The 19,783-nt window shown below is 36.2% G+C and overlaps 1 protein-coding gene across 1 annotated transcript; it reads right to left on the reverse strand.

Annotated features, from left to right (window-relative positions):
• Positions 1-1,018: 1,018 nt before the first annotated feature.
• Positions 1,019-14,939, reverse strand: LOC141286948 (putative aminopeptidase W07G4.4). Its single transcript, XM_073819081.1, has 16 exons — positions 14,833-14,939; positions 13,939-13,980; positions 10,411-10,501; positions 10,173-10,321; positions 9,895-10,003; positions 9,650-9,771; positions 9,434-9,533; positions 9,278-9,353; positions 5,789-5,874; positions 5,605-5,709; positions 5,446-5,521; positions 5,241-5,359; positions 4,447-4,530; positions 4,273-4,330; positions 4,014-4,195; positions 1,019-1,723 (listed from the first exon to the last, which is right to left on the reverse strand). Exons 1-16 carry the CDS (start codon positions 14,841-14,843, stop codon positions 1,595-1,597), a joined length of 1,539 nt encoding a protein of 512 aa, XP_073675182.1. The 5' UTR covers positions 14,844-14,939; the 3' UTR covers positions 1,019-1,594.
• Positions 14,940-19,783: the final 4,844 nt, after the last annotated feature.

Raw genomic sequence — 19,783 nt, forward strand, 5'->3', positions numbered from 1 at the left:
AAATCTAAAAGCAAACACAGCGGTGTTGCATTCATGAATGTAAGTGCGTGACAACTCTATTGAGTCAGTGATTCATAATTAGTGATAAAATCAGTGACTTGCCGCCACCTACTGGTGGATTTAGTTTTATTTTACCGTATAATTTCAGTTATTTAAATCATTTAATATTTTATAATTTAAAACATCAATCTCAACATGAATGTATTATTTTTATTTGCACTAATGCCACCTCTGAGCCTCATTAAATGTCTGAAAATACCAATGCACCTAACAGCCACGTTTGTGTTCTTCTGTGCCACATCTGTAGTACAAATTGTTTTTTAATAATACTAATTTCATATGCTTAGTAACTAATTTGTTTTATTCTGCTTATTATTATATTGCTTTAATTAGAAATTTTAAAAAGCTTATACATTTTTTTTCATATACATTTTTGAATTTGACAATGATTACATAGCATTTTCAAATTTTATTAAAACTATTACAAAGGTAAAAAGAAAATGCCCCTGTAAACTTCACTTTAAGGAGTCGACTATCACCTCATATTAGGAAGGCATTTTTTTAATCAATATTTTTGATTATTGATCAGAAGATGCTCCTAAAAATTTTTAATTAGAAGGAAAATCGCTCCTAATTATAAGAAAAAAAAACTGCTCTTAAACTGGGGGTGTGACACGTATGTCTAGAATTGTGTTTGGCAGAGGAAAAATTTTCAGTCACAAGATTTTTTTTTTTTGCTTAAATCCTTGAAAAATATTGCGCCATTTCCTTCTTACTAAGTCCTTCTCTATATGATTTAGCAGCTTCCACACGTTCTTTTGAGGTTTAAACAGCATAAATTAGCAGAACAACATATTCAGTTGTACATTAACCATGCAGCCAATGCTGACGGAAAAAAAAATCTGTTTTTCTTTGTCCTTCTGTCAGTGAAACATTACTGTGCCATTTCATAAACATTTACATCATATTCTATTCAGTATTCACAGCTGGACTTGCAGTTAAACACAGAAGACTTCAATCTTCTTTCAGTTTGCCAAAATTTTATTGAGCTTTGATTACACATAAAACTACACTTGTACAAAATGGGCAGTTATACAATATGCATTATTGTTTTCTCAGTATTGCTAAACAAAGTCACAGATGCAAATTCACTTATCAATTACTGGCTCAACCCCACCTCCTCCTCTTTCATGTTAGATCAACTGAGACGCTGTAAGGCTACAGGGCAAGAACGGAACTAAAACACTTTGGTTTGGTTAATTCACATTAGGCTTGATAAATGCTTATTATAAATGGAAAACCTTCACAGTACTAGAGAAAAATCCGATAAGATGATTTCATGTGTGACTAAGAGGAGCGCAGAGGTTTACAAGGACGCGAAGAGATGCATTTATGTAAATATGGAGCAGCAACAAAAGGATAAAATGGACAGTGTTCAGGATGGAAGGATAAAAGGAGCAAATGTCATGATTGCCCCAGTTTTACAAGAACACAGCATGTCAGATAAAGCATGAAGCCATTAATCGAGAAATGGCACTGGACGGAAATAATCGAAATAATGACAGAATCAGAAATATCATTGGACGATGTGTATTTAAAGCTCCAGGTACTTTGTCGCCATGGCAACAATTGGAGCACCAGTTGGGACACCGGGGAAGGGGCCACTGGATCCAGCAATGTCGATATGGGAGTAAGGCAGCGGTTTGTCCGAGTCCACTCCATGCTGTGGGACAAACATGTAGATGGTTAATATACATAGTTTTAAAATTTTACATTTCTAAAGGATTAGTTAACTCCTGAATTAAAATTTCCATAATGTTTAAATCACTCTAGTCATCCAAAATGGTTATGTCTTTCTTTCTTCAGTTGAAAAGAAATTGAGTTTTTGAGGATAACATATCAGGATTTTTCTCCATATACTGGACTTCAATGGGGATCAATGAGTTGAAGGTCCAACTTGCAGTTTCAATGCCACTTCAAAGGGCTCTACATGATCCCAGCTGAGGAAAAAGGGTCTTATCTAGTGAAAGCATGGTAATATTCTAAAAAAAAAAAAAAAAGTATATACTTTTTAACCACAAATGCTTGTCTTCACACATTACATAATTCCATTGGAAAGGTCACGTGTGGTTAGTTCTTAAACTGTGTACTTCGCTTCAGAAAGGTAGAGTAGGGTAGAAGAAAAAACTCCATCTCATTTTGTCCTCCAACTTCAAAAATGGTCCAAAATCATTGTTTTACCTTTTTGTAAATGACGCCTGACGGTCTTTGCTTGTTCACTTTGTAAACACTGGGTCGATATTTCCACCTACCTACCTTTTCAACATGATTGATCCATTAATGTGTTAATTAATGCGTTAGATCCAGCTAGTGCAAGACGAGCATTTGCAAATTAAAAATATATACATTTTTATTTTTTGTTTATTTAAAAAATAAAAAATAAAAAAAATTACACACCGTTTCGCTAGATAAGACCTTGGCTGGGATCGTGTAGAGCCCTTTAGGGCTGCCACTAATGACTATTTTTATATTAATTAATTTATCGACTAATGTATCAATTAATCAATTAAACTATACAAATAATTTCCCCACACACAAAAAAATTAATAAAAAATAATCAACTATTTTACTTAAGAACATGTTATTTTTTGATAAAATAAATTAATTGGAGATGTTTTTGATCATTAAATTTTAATGGAACCATTAAAATGGAATTCAGAGAAGTAATGGAAAAGAATTTGGTAAAAAATAAAACTGTAAAACTCAATTAATTAGACAGGCTTTTTGATTAAAAAACAAAAATCAATTTAACTATTAAAACAGAGTATAGAAAATTTTAAACGGAAAAAAATGAATTTGGAATTCCTTATAATTATGATTAGGCGATTATTATTATTATTATTATTATTATATATTTTTTGTGGTAATAAAAATAATAGATAGATATAAGTGATAGATATAAGTGAAAAATAGCCTTCAAAATGACTTATATATATATATATAAAATATAGCAATTAGGCAATAATAAATATCAAATAAAGTATCAAAAGCAAGAAATCATATGGGTCTATTGCACAAAACTGTTGAAATGCATACTGTATTATAAACAATAAAGTTAATGTTCATTGCACATTACTACAAAGGCCTGCAGAGGGCGCCAACGGCCTGACGATTGTTTTTACACTTTACTGCGCGATCTAATCCTTTTTAATATTGACTAAACATTTAAGTCAAATGTCCACTTTATCTTTAATATTTGGCCATATCTTTACCACAGAAATGCTATAGCCACAGTAATTTAATGAATATGTGGACATCAAAACATGTAAACTCAGAGTGAGGGTTTCCACTTTTGTTTTGAAATAGCGATGAACACTTAGCATAATGAGAAAGACCTTGATATATATAGTTTGCACAGGTTTATAAATGATTCACCTTATAAATCTGATGAAATGTTGCGTTTCCATATGAACATTATAATAAACCCAAACTCACAACAATATGTAGATGATAAATGATAACAGTTCCTGTGAACGGAGCTGCTGTGAGATGCACATATGTAACCTACACAAATGTACATAATTGACGCACATATAATAAACCTGCATATTTATTTAACTACATCGCATTGTTTGTAAATGAACAATTATGCTTAATTAGGATTTTTAAGTGGGTTTAATATATAATGCAGCCCTGAAAAACAATCTAATAATGCGATGAAATCAAGGATTTTTAAAAACCAGATAGTCGATTAGAATCAACAAATCGCGACAGCCCTTTTTGAAGCTGCATTGAAACTGCAATTTGGACCCTCAACCCATTGATCCCCATTGAAGTACACTATATGGAGAAAAATCCTGGAATGTTTTCCTCAAAAACCTTAATTTCTTCTCTGAAGAAAGAAAGACATGAACATTTTAAATGACATAATTACCAGGAAATTTTTATTCTGGAGTGAACTAATACTTTAATAAATCCTAAAATGATAATACACCCATTTTGTGTTCGTCTACCTTATCCAGTCCCGAAGCCATAATGAGGAAGGCGGCGGGCGTCTGGTGTCCACGTGGTGTGGCGGATGAGGGCAGGTTATTACACTGCAGGATCTCCTCATACTCAGACTTCCCTTTGTGGAACTCGTAATCCTCCCGACGAATGGTGGACACCTCAAACAGATCTCCCAGCACCTCTCCCGCTGCCACACAAACAGACTTCAGACAAATGAAGCTATGTTTATGAAAGGAAAAACAAACGCTTCTTAGCTGTTCTTACCTTTCTGCCACTGCAGAGCATTTCCTGAGCGTTGAGCAGCACCGTTATCCATTATGATCTATAGTGACATGGAGAAGGTCATAATGGAAACAGTCAAAGTAACACTGACGTGTGATAAACAGTGTTTTTTTGCAGCTCTCAGAAGACGTAGGAGTATGCCAATGAAGTACTCACAGAGTAATGCGGTCCCATGGCTCTGATAGCATGTCCTGTCAGAGTGGCAATAGTGAAGAGCTGAGGAGACACTTCCTGCAGAGCCTAGAGGAATACACAAGAGCTTCAGACCACCAAAAACGATAATGTAGATCTAGACAGGTGGAGCTGGGGGAGGTGGAAGGTTTCAGAGGAACTCCATTGTTTTAGCATCTTAGTTTTTTTTTTTTTAGTTCTGCCAGAGTATATTTTCATATAACAATCTGATTCTGATCTTATAATAAGAAGGTTTAAACGCTCACTAGTGCTTCAGATATATATATATATATATATATATATATATATATATAAAAAAAAAACTTGATTAACAGCTGGGGGTGAAAACTTTTGAACAGAATGAAGATGTGTACATTGTTCTTATTTTGCCTAAATATCATTTTTTTTTTTAAATTTGGTACTGCCTTTCAGAAGCTACAAAAGATTTCCCCGAAGACAAAAGTTCAATTTATTCCGATCTTCAAATTCAAAACGTTTTTCACCCCCAGTTCTTAATGCATCGTTTTTCCTTCTGAAGCATTAAGCCAACATTTGAACCTTCTGTAATAGTTGCATGTGAGTCCCTCAGTTGCCCCCATTGTGACAAGATGAATCTGAAAATCATAGAGTCATTGTTGGAAAGGGTTAAATACACAAAAATGCTGAAGAACCAAATAATTTGTGGGACCTGAAGGATTTTTCTGAAGAACAGCGGGCAGTTTGTTCAGGACAGACAAGGAACTCATTGCCTTGACTTGGCTATTTTAGAGTGTATGTACCTGCTCCCTCATCTCACATAGCAAGTCCACCATGACCATTCTTCCTTCAGCATCAGTGTTTCCAACTCGGATTCGACGACCAGCACGAGACACCACCAACTCGTCCGCTACATAACAATCTGCCAAAAAATAGTTAAGTTAAAAGTGACCCATATTTAGCAAAGGACACTCAAACTGGACAACATATGCGCACAAAATTTCTTACCAGATCCGACACTGTTTCGCACCATTGCCATTGCACCCACAACCTTCAGGTTTTTGGGTTTTAGTTTGGCTAGGATCTAAAAAAAACCCCAAAGATACATTGAAATTAGACTCTAAAATTCTCATAAGTAATATGCCACGGTGCATAGGTAACCAGTACCTGGAAGAAGCCAGCAACAGCTGCAGATCCACATTTATCTCTGTGCATTCCAGCCATGATGCCTCCGGCCTTGATGTCAGCTCCGCCGGTGTCATATGTAATGCCCTGCCACAACATTCAATGTTCATATGTACTGGAAATTCTCCTATCCTAGGTGTACAAATAAAGTTAACCTAAAATTCACCTTGCCAACCACCATGAGGGTCTGTTGAATGGGTCCTTCTCCACAGTACAGCAGCTTGATCACTCGGGCCTGATGGCGCGGCACAGCTGAAGCACAAACATGAGCCTTAATTATATTTTACATATCTATCACATACTAATGATATCCAGAGGCATCAACAACAGCCATGTTTACTTTGATTACTTGTAATGAAAATATTTTGTAAAAAAAAAAAAAAAAAAAAAATGCTGTAAAAATGTACATTATTTTATCTGGTTTATTTTATCTTAAAAAAAATTAAGTAATACTGTAAAATATTATTACAATTTAAAAGAACTATTTTCTGTTTTAATATATTTTAAAATAATTTATTCCTGTGATGCAAAGCAGAATATTCAGCATCATTATTCCAGTCTTCAATGTCACATGATCCTTCAGAAATCATTCATATATGCTGATTTATTATTACTATCAATATTAAAAATAGATGATCTGTATTTTTTGTAATACTGTATATATTTTTTCTGTTTTTGGAAAAATGGCAGCATTGTATCGTTTTTGCCACTGAATAACTCATTTAAAAAGATAACTCTGACTTTTTAATCTCACAATTCAGACTTTTTTGCCTCATAGTTGTGAGTTTACATCGCACAATTCTTTTCAATAATGAGTAAAAAAGTCAGAATTGAGATATAAACTTGCAATTCTCAGAACATATCAGTCTTTTTTTTATATATCTTGCTAGCCTAGAATCTAGACGCGCCCTAGCGGCAGCAAATTACATTTGCTTCCAAGGGCAGTCTAGTTACTCTCCGTTCACTTGAGATTTCTAAAAATCCAAAATCGACCGGGCCAATCACGAGTCGGTGGGTGGGTTTAACATGATGACGACTGACGTGCGACCATAAGTTCTGTCAGACATTCTCTGGTTCAGTGAGAGATAGAGCGATGGCTGCTGCTAGCGAAAAACTTTCTTTCGAATCGGCTTTGGACGCCACTCTGAAAGACTTGAAGTTAATCTTTTCTCTGAGAAAAGAACAAGAAACTGCACTGAGGTCATTCTTACAAAAGAAGGATGTATTTGGTGTTTTGCCAACTGGATACGGCAAAAGTTTGATCTACCAGCTAGCTCCGCTGGTGGGAAAACCCATGGGACTCTGACTACGTCACCTTCTTCGTTGCTCTGATTGGTTGTAGCGCTATCCTATTGTGTGGAGAGGAAGTTTGAAAGACAACCATTTATCCCACCCCTCCGGTTGAGCCCTGTCTATGGAGAGTGCCCAGACCCTACATTTATGTGGGTCTGGCTCGTCAGGCTAATATCTTGCCAGTTTATATCTCTCAATTCTGACTTTGAACTCTAAATTGCATAAGAGCTCCCAATTATGTGCAAAACAAGTTAGAATTGTGTTTGTATCACATAATTGTGAGAAAAAGTCAGAATTGCACATCTATATCACACAATTTTGAGAAGTCACAATTGCGAGTTTGTATCACAATTGGGAGAAAAAAAGTCACAATTGCATGTTTTTGTCACGCAATTGTGAGAAAAGAGTCAGAACTGTGAGTTTGTATCACACAATCGCGAGAAGTCACAACTGTGAGTTTGTATTGGACAAAGAAAAAAAAAAGTTTGAGAAAAAAGTCAGAACTGTGAGTTTGTGTCGAACAATTGTGAGAAAAAAGTCACAATTATGAGTTTGTGTCGCACAGTTGTGAGAAAAAAAAGTCAGAACTGAGTTTGTTGGGACAGTTGTGAGAAAAAAAGTCAGAACTGAGTTTGTTGGGACAGTTGTGAGAAAAAAGTCACAATTATGAGTTTGTGTCGCACAGTTGTGAGAAAAAAAGTCAGAATTGTGAGTTTGTTGGACAGTTGTGAGTAAAAAGTCACAATTATGAGTTTGTGTCGCACAGTTGTGAGAAAAAAAGTCAGAACTGAGTTTGTTGGGACAGTTGTGAGAAAAAAAGTCAGAACTGAGTTTGTTGGGACAGTTGTGAGAAAAAAAAAGTCAGAACTGTGAGTTTGTTGGACAGTTGTGAGAAAAAAGTCACAATTATGAGTTTGTGTCGCACAATTGTGAGAAAAAAGTCAGAACTGTGAGTTTGTTGGACAGTTGTGAGAAAAAGTCACAATTATGAGTTTGTGTCGCACAATTGTGAGAAAAAAGTCAGAACTGTGAGTTTGTTGGACAGTTGTGAGAAAAAGTCACAATTATGAGTTTGTGTCACAATTGTGAGAAAAAAGTCAGAACTGAGTTTGTTGGACAGTTGTGAGTAAAAAGTCACAATTATGAGTTTGTGTCGCACAGTTGTGAGAAAAAAAGTCAGAATTGTGAGTTTGTTGGACAGTTGTGAGTAAAAAGTCACAATTATGAGTTTGTGTCGCACAGTTGTGAGAAAAAAAGTCAGAACTGAGTTTGTTGGGACAGTTGTGAGAAAAAAAGTCAGAACTGAGTTTGTTGGGACAGTTGTGAGAAAAAAAAAGTCAGAACTGTGAGTTTGTTGGACAGTTGTGAGAAAAAAGTCACAATTATGAGTTTGTGTCGCACAATTGTGAGAAAAAAGTCAGAACTGTGAGTTTGTTGGACAGTTGTGAGAAAAAGTCACAATTATGAGTTTGTGTCGCACAATTGTGAGAAAAAAGTCAGAACTGTGAGTTTGTTGGACAGTTGTGAGAAAAAGTCACAATTATGAGTTTGTGTCACAATTGTGAGAAAAAAGTCAGAACTGAGTTTGTTGGACAGTTGTGAGTAAAAAGTCACAATTATGAGTTTGTGTCGCACAGTTGTGAGAAAAAGGTCAGAACTGAGTTTGTTGGACAGTTGTGAGAAAAAAGTCACAATTATGAGTTTGTGTCACACAATTGTGAGAAAAAAAAAGTCAGAACTGTGAGTTTGTTGGACAGTTGTGAGAAAAAAGCCACAATTACGAGTGTCGCATAGTTGTGAGAAAAAGTCAGAATAACGAGTGTCACACAGTTGAGAGAAAAAAATTATGAGTTTGTTGGACAGTTGTGAGAAAAGTCACAATAACAAGTTTGTGTCGCACAGTTTTTAGAAAAAAGTCAGAATTGCGAGTGTCGCACAGTTGTGTGAAAAAATGTGAGAACTGAGATTATCGCATAGTTGTGAAAAAGTCACAACTGCAAGTTTGTGTCGCAACATTGAGAAAAAAGTGAGAACTGAGTTTGTGTCGCCCAATTGTGAGAAAAAAGTCAGAACTGTGAGTTTGTATCACAATTGAGAAAAATGTCTTAATTTTGAGTGTATCGCACAATAGTGAGAAAAAGTCACAATTGCGAGTTTGTTGCACAATTGTGAGAAAGAAATTCATAATTGCGAGTTTGTCTCAGTTGGGAGAAAAAAGTCAGAATTGCGTATTTGTATCACTGAGAATAAATTGTGAGATAAAGTGAGATAAAGTCACAATAAGCTTTTTTTTTTATTCAGCAGTGGAAACAGGCTTTCATAGCATTGAAATGAAAGTTGAAATTAAAATAAAATGTCTTACTGTTAGCACAGCGGTTGACCGCAGCCAAACAGGGATACTCCTTCTCCAGGGTACTCAAATTACTCACGACCGTCACCTAGCAAAGACACTGAGATGAATGAAGCATGTCAATTCTTGAGATGAGCTACAGCTCCAAATGCTCACATAGAGACTCACCGTTACAGGACTATCCTTGAAAACTCCTTGCACATACTCAGCTACACGTGGGGCAGCCATTCGCTCCGGGTCAGAGCCACCGATGTCACGATAGACAAACCTACACCATACACAATGATCTTTTTTTATTGCTTTTTGTACACAATGGATTCTCACAAACACAAGATAATTCTTAAAAATAATAATAATTTTTAATTTTTCCACACAGATTCATACCTGCCGCTCTCCAGAGCAGTGGCCAGCTCAGTAATGGCTTCTCCCTGCGCCTTGTCCTTTGCCCAGATGCCTAGCACAGCCACCTTATGAGGGGTCTTCTTGTGCTCCCTCACCTCTAAAGGCTGAAGACATACAGAAATAACACTGGTTAGTTACGCTGGTACTGACAAGCAGAAATTCAAATGTTTTAATTAAAAAAAAAAAAAAAAAGTAAATTCCAAAAAAGGTAACAAAATGTTTTTCACCGTGTAGAGAACTTGCAGGGCTCCTAGAATAGCCACTAAGGTATTCTTTGCATAGCTGCTGTGTGGAGGACAAACCAGCAGAGGGCGCTGCATGCCAGCTTTTAGAGCCCTATAACAAAATAACATTCAGATCAACACAATAAAACCTCTAGATGACTAAAACTCCTATTTAAAAAAAGTACATCAGGCCAAAGAGACGCAAAGAAAAGACGCAATGTTGTTTTGACAGGATGTCCGTTGATCATTACAAATCACACACATCATGTTTGCATAGGCACCTCTTAATGCCATTAGCAGCAGCATCACTGAACCGCCGGACATCATCGTAGTCCCGATTCACTGGACCGGTGCAAGCAAACACCAATCTGTTTCCAGAGAGACCAGGAACCTTGACCACCACGACCTCTTCGCCAAGGCAACAGTCCACCTGAATGTCAAAGAGTGACAGATGTGTGCAATAAATTCATATAAATATAAACAGCAGTACTGGTCAGATGCATGTGGTGTTGAACTCACTGCGCTGTAGTCCTGTAATGGTGCTTTCAAACACTCCAGCTCATCAGGGAGCTGCTCATAACTTTGGCATATCAAGATAATGCCATCAAAACTGCAAAAGAGAAGAAAAATTCAAATGAAACCTCACAATAGAAACTGGAGAATAGCTATATAGCTAATATATATAACTATAATCACAGATCGGTGATTTTATGGTTGAGTTATAACAACTTCTATGTCTATGCAGAAACATCAAACTTTGTCAGGCCGCCACGGACACACCCTTTAACGATAACTCAAGATCTTCACAATTTAACATCTCTAAGGCCTTTAGATCAGACTGACCAAATATAATGTTGATATCATTAAATCTCTAGGTCGTTTGCTATAAACCTAACCCCCTGCAAGGACTTCAGATAATGCCAACTGTGAACCTGATGATGATGATAAGAACATGATTCATGATGATAACAAAATATTATTATTGCTTGCATTACATCCACATCCTGCTTAAATGTCATCGTTACTTATCTGTTCAATTTGTGTGTGGATATTGCTTTGCAGGTGACTCCTGTTATAAGACATCACTCTTAAGTGCTACATAACTAAGAATCAATTAGGAAAACGGTGCCCAGTTGGCACATGCATTCACAGTAACCCTCAGCCAGTTTGGATTTAAAGTTTACTGCATTGAAAGGGTTAAAATCAACACACAGACACATACACACAATATATACAATTTTGCCATCCAGTTCCATTTGTTAACATTAACTATATTAGTTAACATGAACAATAATTAAACAGCATTTATTAATGTTAATTAATATTAAGCTAAAAAAAGTATTCATATATTGTTTAAAGGTAAATTAGTATCTTTTAACATTAGTTTATGTACTGTGAATTAACATGAACATGTACACAGTTCATGTGGGTGTACAGCAATACACAATAAAGTGCTCAATAAACGCTTCATTCTTTCAAAATATCTTTAAAAATCAAGTTGAGTATTGTAATGGGGCAAGATATATATATATATATATATATATATATATATATATATATAACTCATCTTAAAATGGTAAAATTTTCAGATGTTTTGAACAGATAACAGCAAAGTTTGTTTTGTTGTCAAAGTTTGTCTTGAAATTTTTAATTATTATAATTTTGTATTCAATAAATAACACTGTGAAAATATTGTCTATCAATGATGATAAATCACTCATGCTTAATAGTTGTATTTTTCTTAATCTTTTGCTATGTGACTGAATAGGACAAGTTCATGGTACAGTTCAGTAAAAAATAAATAAAAAACAACAACTGCAAAATACAAACAATGAAAGACTTAGTGACCCTTTATATTTTCTCAAAATATCAGACTCTCAAAGATCAGACATATTTATGTAATTACACTACATATATGTGCATTTCTTCCTCAAAGATGATCTGCAGCATGGGTCACAGCTCTCTCTCCCTCTCACCCCTCCCCCCTGCAATGAGCTTCTCTCACCCTGACTGAACACACACACATAGAGACATTCAGCCAGAGTGACAGCAGGTTTCTGATTTCTTTTTTTAATTTTCTTTAATTCATTGAAGCTTGTATAAAATTTATATTAATAGCACTTGCTCAGAATGATTAGATCTCTGTGTGAAAAAAGTTGTAAAGAGTTTGGATGCTGCACTTTAAAGATACAGAAAAATTACGGTTATGTTTTTTACTACATCTTTAAAAAATCACCACGTCAACACCGTTCAAGATATCCCAAATCCGCTCGCAATTTAACATCTTCAGAATCTTCTCTTCATGTTAAAAAAGTTTGGTGTGAATACCTTGTTGTTCTTAGTAGGAGTGTGAATTTGTTTACAGCCTGATTTTTCCAAAAATCCACATTTAAATCAAAATAGCCAGCTTCCTGTTGGTCTTAGCTAATGAGTTTAATTTAGAAAGCTGTCCAGATTGATGAGAACAATATATGTACAGAGTTTGGTGACTGTAGGAAAAACTAACCCCCCAACTTTTGTCAAAAGATGGCGCTATAGAGTGCCTGTTCCACGCCCATTTATGACCTTTCGCCAGTGTCTAACTATCATTAATATTGATGTGTGTGTTGAGTTTCATGAAATTCTAAGCATGTTATCTGCCTCGAAAAGACAGGAATCTAATTTTAAAGTTTGAGACGTTGCCATGGCAACAGCATTTGATTTATCATCGACCCCTTTACATATTCTCATCGGCCGTGTTTTTACATGATTTTGATGAAGTTTAAAGAAAATCAAGTAAAATTAAGAGGCTGATTTCAAAACATTTTGAAAATGACACGCTTCCTGCTGCCAGTTGGTGGCGCTATAACTTTGACTCATAATAGTCACATTTATGGAATCGGCATCATACAAGGAACAAACTGGTGAAGTTTCATCAGAATCAGGCAATGTGTGCAACAGTTATTAGACACTTCCTCTTTCTCATTTCTCGCCATAACTTTGTCGCCTTGCCAAGGCCAAACCGTTCGAGATATCAAAAATCCCCTCGCAATTTAGCGTCCCCAATGTCTTGAGATCATGCTGACCGAGTTTGGTGACAATCCTATGGAAATCCTGGGAGGAGTACATTAAATTCCAGAGCATGCGCTTTTTACACAGCCCTAAATATCTCACTTCCTGTTGCGTGGAGCCCATGACATAGAGTACAAAAGTTGTTCAGCTTGATGAGTTCTATATGTGTACCGAGTTTCATATGTGTACGTTCAAGTATGTGTGCTATATGGCCCTCAAAATTCCAGGGAGTGCTGTAGAGTCCCCTTGCCACGCCCCGGTACCAGCCTCTGTGGCGTCCTGATGGCCGCAGATTCCGACGTGTGTGCAAATTTTCAAGAGTTTTTGAGCATGTTAAGACCCCCTTAAGTGCCCGGAAGGTTAACAAAAAAAAAAAAAAAAAAGAATCCTTAGGAAAACAAGAGGTCCTTCGCCCTTTTGGGCTCGGGCCCTAATAAACACTAAAACAGTATATAAACAGTATATAAATAATACTTAAATAGACAAAAAATAAAAGTTATTTTAAAACAGTAATAGACATTAAATAGTATATAATTAATACTAAAATAACATTGTCACTGGCCAATTGTTGCTGTTCTTATTTTTTTTTATCTCTATCTCTCTCTCTCTCTGGTTAATTTTATGCAAAGAATTAACATGATTTTATGTTTAAAACTAAAAAAAAAAATGACTTGCCAATGGGGTGAGGGGTGTATGCATGGTTTTACATAATTTCACTAGACAATCATGGCAATATACAGATCTAAATGTGTAGTTCAGTTTACAAAGGGCCACACTTGAGGCAATAAAGACAATAAACTACACTTTTCAGTTATCAGAAAGCAGTCTAAAGTCTAAAGTCTGAGTGTTGTTGATTGTGAAGCAGCCAGTTGAAGTAACAACTGTGATGACCGATTCATTAAAAGCCACAGTTTCTGTAATGGTAATGTTGCCAAGTAGTCTATCAAGCTTGCAAACACACATCAGACTTAGAGTTTGAGACAGAGATTTACTAACTTCTGGTCCTTGCAGTCAGTGGTATACTGGAGAGGCTGGACGCTGGATTGAAGGAAACACAGAGATAAGATTAAAACCTTTACAAAGTGATCTTGCTTAGTTATTACATTCACAGACATGAACGACTCTTCAAGCTTGAAACTAATAATAAGTTGATGTTTAGCTTGACTCACTCCAGCCGCTTTCACGATTTTTGATAATGTTTGATTAACATTTGAGTGCCATTTGGCACCTATGAATAGTTGGGTCCAAAGGACTGAATGGACTGTGGGTACGCTTCCGTTTTCTAACATTTTTTTTTGTTTTGTGGTGCACACTTAAACCGTTAGGATGAACAAATTACTTGCAGTATCAGCAACTACAGTTCCTCACTGCTGACATGGCAAATTGAAACAGTGCTTAAATATTTGTCATTTAAGCAAAGAGGAACTATTTTGCTGAAATTGTCATTGCTTCATGAATTTATGAACTCTTGAATGGGGGCTGCAACAGGGTGATAAGGAGTCTTTAACAATACATCATCATTATCATCATAATAATAAACAAGGTAAAAACGATCAAATTAGACTTAATTACAGTTTCATTCTGCTTTCTAAACACTGATAAGAAATAGTGAGAAATTATTAATCACAACGATTAGTATAATCGTAACCAGTAACAGATTTAAAAACAAATCTCCACAGAACAAGATTTTAATACCGTTACATCTATTTTAACATTGACCCCTCCTGATGGCCAGCACAGCATAACTTAGCTTTTATTATTTAATCATTAAAATTATTGCAGTCGCGCAGAGACTCAGATAATGAAGTGACCGCAGAAAGCTCAATATACCACTCTAAAACAATAATAAAACGTGTTTTACACTTTACAAATCCTAAATAAGCACCCTACCTTACAGACATCGTCACTTATCCTTCTCTCGCTTTGCAGAAGTGGAGTCGTGTTGTCAGCTGACAGATTTCAAAGCCAAGTCACATGACCGCTTAAGTCACGTGATTAACGAAACGTTAGGTGCGTTCGAGATGCACTACACTAGCCTGCAGCCGGCTGGCGAGAGAGCAGCCGCTTGCAGTGGGGGGAGGAGTAAAGAGGCGGCCGTCAGGTCGGACACTTACAGAGGATGAAACTGTATTCCAAACATACAAAATATCGTTTATTCTATACAATCGTTTTGCTTTTTTATTGATCATATCAATGTGAGTTACTTTTATGTAATGCAATATGACGTTTATTATGTGTATCTTGGTATTGTAGTTAGCTATAGGACATTTTTCAAATATAAGCAGTTTATTCAGTGTAGTGAAGCCTCTCACAACATCCATTAAAAAAACGGCCTCTGGTTGACCAGTTTTTTTCCAAACTTTAACTCTTATACAATAAGAATATATTTTTACCATATCGTCTAATCTTCATTTTCATCATTATTGTTTTGTTTGAATATCAGATATTCGATATAAAGATTGATTACATACAGGAAGTATTTTAAGAAAAAACACGCAGCACACCTCGTGCTTATCGTCACATAATCTGACCAACGAGGATAAAGTGTGTCGTCATCAAGGCTTTCGCAGCCGAATTTGAGCAACTGCAGCGCCTGACCTCTGCGGCTGGTCTCGTTTTGCTCTCACGGTACTTTGATGGAACACGTGATCGAAAGGCGGCTGCAGCGCCGATCAAAGTCGGACAAAAGATCTTACCAGAATGCATTGTTTTGTAAGGCCCTGATCACACCGAACGCGTCTTTTCGTTCTAAAAACGCGAGGAGCACAACACTGCCTTTTTTTGGTGACTTTTAAAAAAGAGCAGTGTGCTGCCGTTGTTTTATGTTGCTAGGCAACGACCAAAACAGCTGTCCTGTCAGTCAAATCAAAGGATTATAGCGCCAGCGCTCTAAAATCTTTGGTTTTTGCTGTTAATTAAACTGTCATATTAGCAGAAACCCTAAAAAATACAGCTCCGGGTTACCCACGACAGACACCAAAAGTTTCTCCTCCATTTCTTGCAGTCTCCGGACTTTTTAAGCAACCGTAAACTTTCGTCACCACAACAGAAGGCCCGCCTCTCCATTCATTCGATTGGACAATGGAAAAAACGCGAATGACGTCGGGCGTTTTTCCGCTCAGAGTTGCTTTTTTTTTCAACTTCAAGCGCTCAGAGCGCTTCTGCAAAAACGCAAGGCGCAGCAGGCGGCAAAAAGGCGAGGCGCCCGGGGCGCATAAGCAGCGCGCAGAACGCTCACTGCCAACAGAAAACCATTCAAAAAAGGCGCCTCTCACTGCTAAAACGCGTTCGGTGTGATCGCGGCCTAATGGTGCGTTCACACTACAGCGTTAAATATGCGCTCAGTGCCGCTGGCAACGCTACAACGCCACTGCTTTGGGGTGTGTCAAATTTAGGGTAGAGCATGCCTCTGAAAAACAATGTTCACACCCTATTTACGTTCCATTGTCTTCTTTTAACGGCGGTTCGCAAACTAAACTGTAGCGTATACTAACAACATGCAAAGTACATTTATTTTTGCGTGACTTTTTCAATAATATGTGATTTCAGCTCAGTAATCCACCAGTTTCGGAAACACGCGTCATAGTCTTTCCTTGCCAACTTCTCACACCTATTGGTTGTCGCCGGTGTTCTGAAATATTCGGTGTCTGAGATTTTCTGTGACACTGGGCGGAGCTAGCATGCATATTCATGAGTTTCCCGTTCATGAGTTTCGTCTTAAAGTTGCACTCAAGTATTAGTGCTCCTGATTAAAAAAATACAGCTTTCTGTAACGGAATTTAATTTCAGTTTCGAGCTAATATATGTACATATTTATTGTGCACAGACATTTATTAATTACATAAGAAATCCAGTTTATTGTTAGAATATGCATCATATAGGCTAATCAAGCCAACAACTCTCGTCTTTTTGTCATTTACTTATCGGTTTTACATTTGAGTGCGTTTTAAAAGTTGTACAGAATATACTTATGCATTTGATTTGGCATAATAAAGTTTGATTTGTGATCATGTACAACATTCAACCTTATTATTGCTGGTTCAGCTGTTAAATAAATTAAGATATTTTACTTGCTGATTTTTACTTTATTCACAGATGAAAATTAACTAAAATGTTGCATGGGCTATATTAATTTCCACTTTAAAAAGTTGGCATTTAATACAATCAAGAAATCAAATGATTATCATCCTCCATATATATATGAGGTTACTTTGAAGTAACGTTAGCTTGTACTGTAGAATAGGACTAAAACATTGTGAAATAAAGGCTTGGATTCTGACTTCACCATTAATGAATTCATTTAATATTAAAGTCTGGATGAAGTTATGTGTGCTACCAACTAAGCCAAAAATAAGGAACGACAGAAATATCACAGCGGAAATTTTATTTCGCCATCAAAGATGCATTTACCAGCAATCAACAGTTTTACAGACTCTCAAAGTAAAACATCAGCACAAAACAAAATGACTTAAATATACCACAGCATTTTTTTTTTACAATGGCGTTTTGGTGCCACATGAAAAAAAAAATCTAAGATTACGAGATTAATATGTCGATAATATAGTCGAAATATTATGAGAATAAAGACGAAATATTACGATAATAATGTCAAAATATTACAAGAATAAAGTCAAAATATTATTTAATTTAATAAAAAATGTGGGGAATAAAAGATTGGACGCCACAGACATTTTTGCAGAGCAGGTGAATTTTCACAAAGAATTTTGATAAGAATTGTCAAAGATTTTGAAAGATGAGACGTTTATATTATAAATGTTTTATATTACAAACAACGAATGCAATCGAAGCATACTGTCCCCGTGAGTATGACACAAGGTATTATTTCTTTAAATAATCCCACATACACTGCACAAAAAAAAAAAAAAAAAAAAAAAAAAAAAGGTTTTCTTACTTTTTTGTGTCTTGTTTATTTGCTTACCCCAATGGCAGATTATTTAGCTTTTTCTAAGCAAAAACTTAATTTCGACTTGTTCTTACTAAAAAAAGACAGGTTTTTTACAATTTATTTTAAATTTTGGCTGAAAACAAGACAAAGTCTAAGTAAGAAAAGCATTTTTTGTAGTGTATATATTTGTAGTGTATTAAAAATAGTCAAATAAGAGAGCTAGCGCCCCCCAAAGGAATGTCCATTGGGTGTATGACCTGAATAAGTTGGTCCTGTTCAGTCTGTTAATAAATATCATATATTTTTGATATTAAGCTGTTTTCGCAAGTCAGCAAAACTGGCTCTTCCTCATCCCAGTAAAATGATGCGGCCGCTCGGAGGCAACAATCCGGGCCTTTACATGCGCAAAATAGGCTACCCTCAATATATTATATTTATAACTTTAATTTGTACGATTTAAATTCTCGAAACATTTCGACTTTATTCTCGTAATATTTCGACTTTATTTTTGTAGTAGGGCTTTATTCTCGTAGTATTTCGACTTTATTCTCGTAATATTTAGACTTTATTCTCGTAGTATTTCGACTTTATTCTCGTAGTATTTCGACTTTATTCTCGTAATATTTAGACTTTATTCTCGTAGTATTTCGACTTTATCCTCGTAGTATTTCAACTTTATTCTCGTAGTATTTCGACTTTATTCTCATAATATTTTTGACTTTATTCTCGTAGTATTTCTTTAGTATTTATTTATTTATTTATTTTTTGCGTGGCACTAAAACGCTGTCCTATAAATGCCTATTGGCTCATTAGTTAGAACATGTCCTTAAATTAAATCATAATAAATTATATTAAATCAAACTTACAGCACACAATCTACAAATTAAATCAACAATCTAAAGGAATAAAAAAATCCATCTCATGAACACTTGATTGTGGAACACAACACTATTTATTTTTCACTTATTTATTTAATGCACATACTTCCATTCAAATGTCTTTGCTATTTTTGCACATTGTCTGTCTTGTATACTTGTATCAAGTTCTTTTTATAATATGTATCGTCTTGTCACTGTCATTCTGTAGCACTGTGGAGCTCTGTCACTTAAACAAATTCCTAGTATGTGTAAACATACCTGGCAAGAAAGCTTATTCTGATTCTGATTCTGATTCTGAAAACTTAAGTTAGTTCGACGCTGAAATCAAATTAATTTATGTTAACGAAAACAGTTTATATGGTCCAAGGAGCACAAACATTTATTGTGGCGCTTTAACATGAAACATGAAACTCATGAATATTCATGTTAGCTCCGCCCAGTGTCACAGAAAATCTCAGGCACCGAATATTTCAGAACACCGGCGTTTTGCGCTCGAAATTTGCATAAAGTTGAGGAATGCCCAACCTTTTGACGCTGTCAGCTGCTCTCAACGCTTTCTCCGCGCCGCTTCCAATCACAAAATGCACCACGCGACTGTTAACGCGCAACTTCCATGAGAATGAATTGAAAACGCTCGCTTCGCCCCGCTCGCTACGTGCCTGTGTGAACGCACCGTAAGGCGGCAGCCGATTTCTGGCGGCGCCGCATGAATAGGTGCGTTCGACTTCATGCGGCGCTGCGCAGACCGATCGGCGGCTGACTTGAAGCAGTGCATGCCGGTTAGAAATTTTGTCCGACTTGAACCGGTGCCGACGCCACGTGACGTTCACGTGTGGCATCAAAGTAACGCAAGAGTGTTTCGAGAACAGCCGGCTTGCTCAGCCAGCGCAGCATTTCAGGAGGGACTGCGCTAGACTGTGATGACGTCACAGCTTCTCATGATTGGCCACATTCACCACATGACGATGATCACGCGTTTCGTGCTTCAATCCATATAATTGCATAACAAATCAATTTGCATGCCATTTCGTATATAGTTTACGATCTTTTAACTGCA

The sequence above is a fragment of the Garra rufa genome, chromosome 15 (genome assembly GCF_049309525.1).
Source record: "Garra rufa chromosome 15, GarRuf1.0, whole genome shotgun sequence".
NCBI lineage: Eukaryota > Metazoa > Chordata > Actinopteri > Cypriniformes > Cyprinidae > Garra > Garra rufa.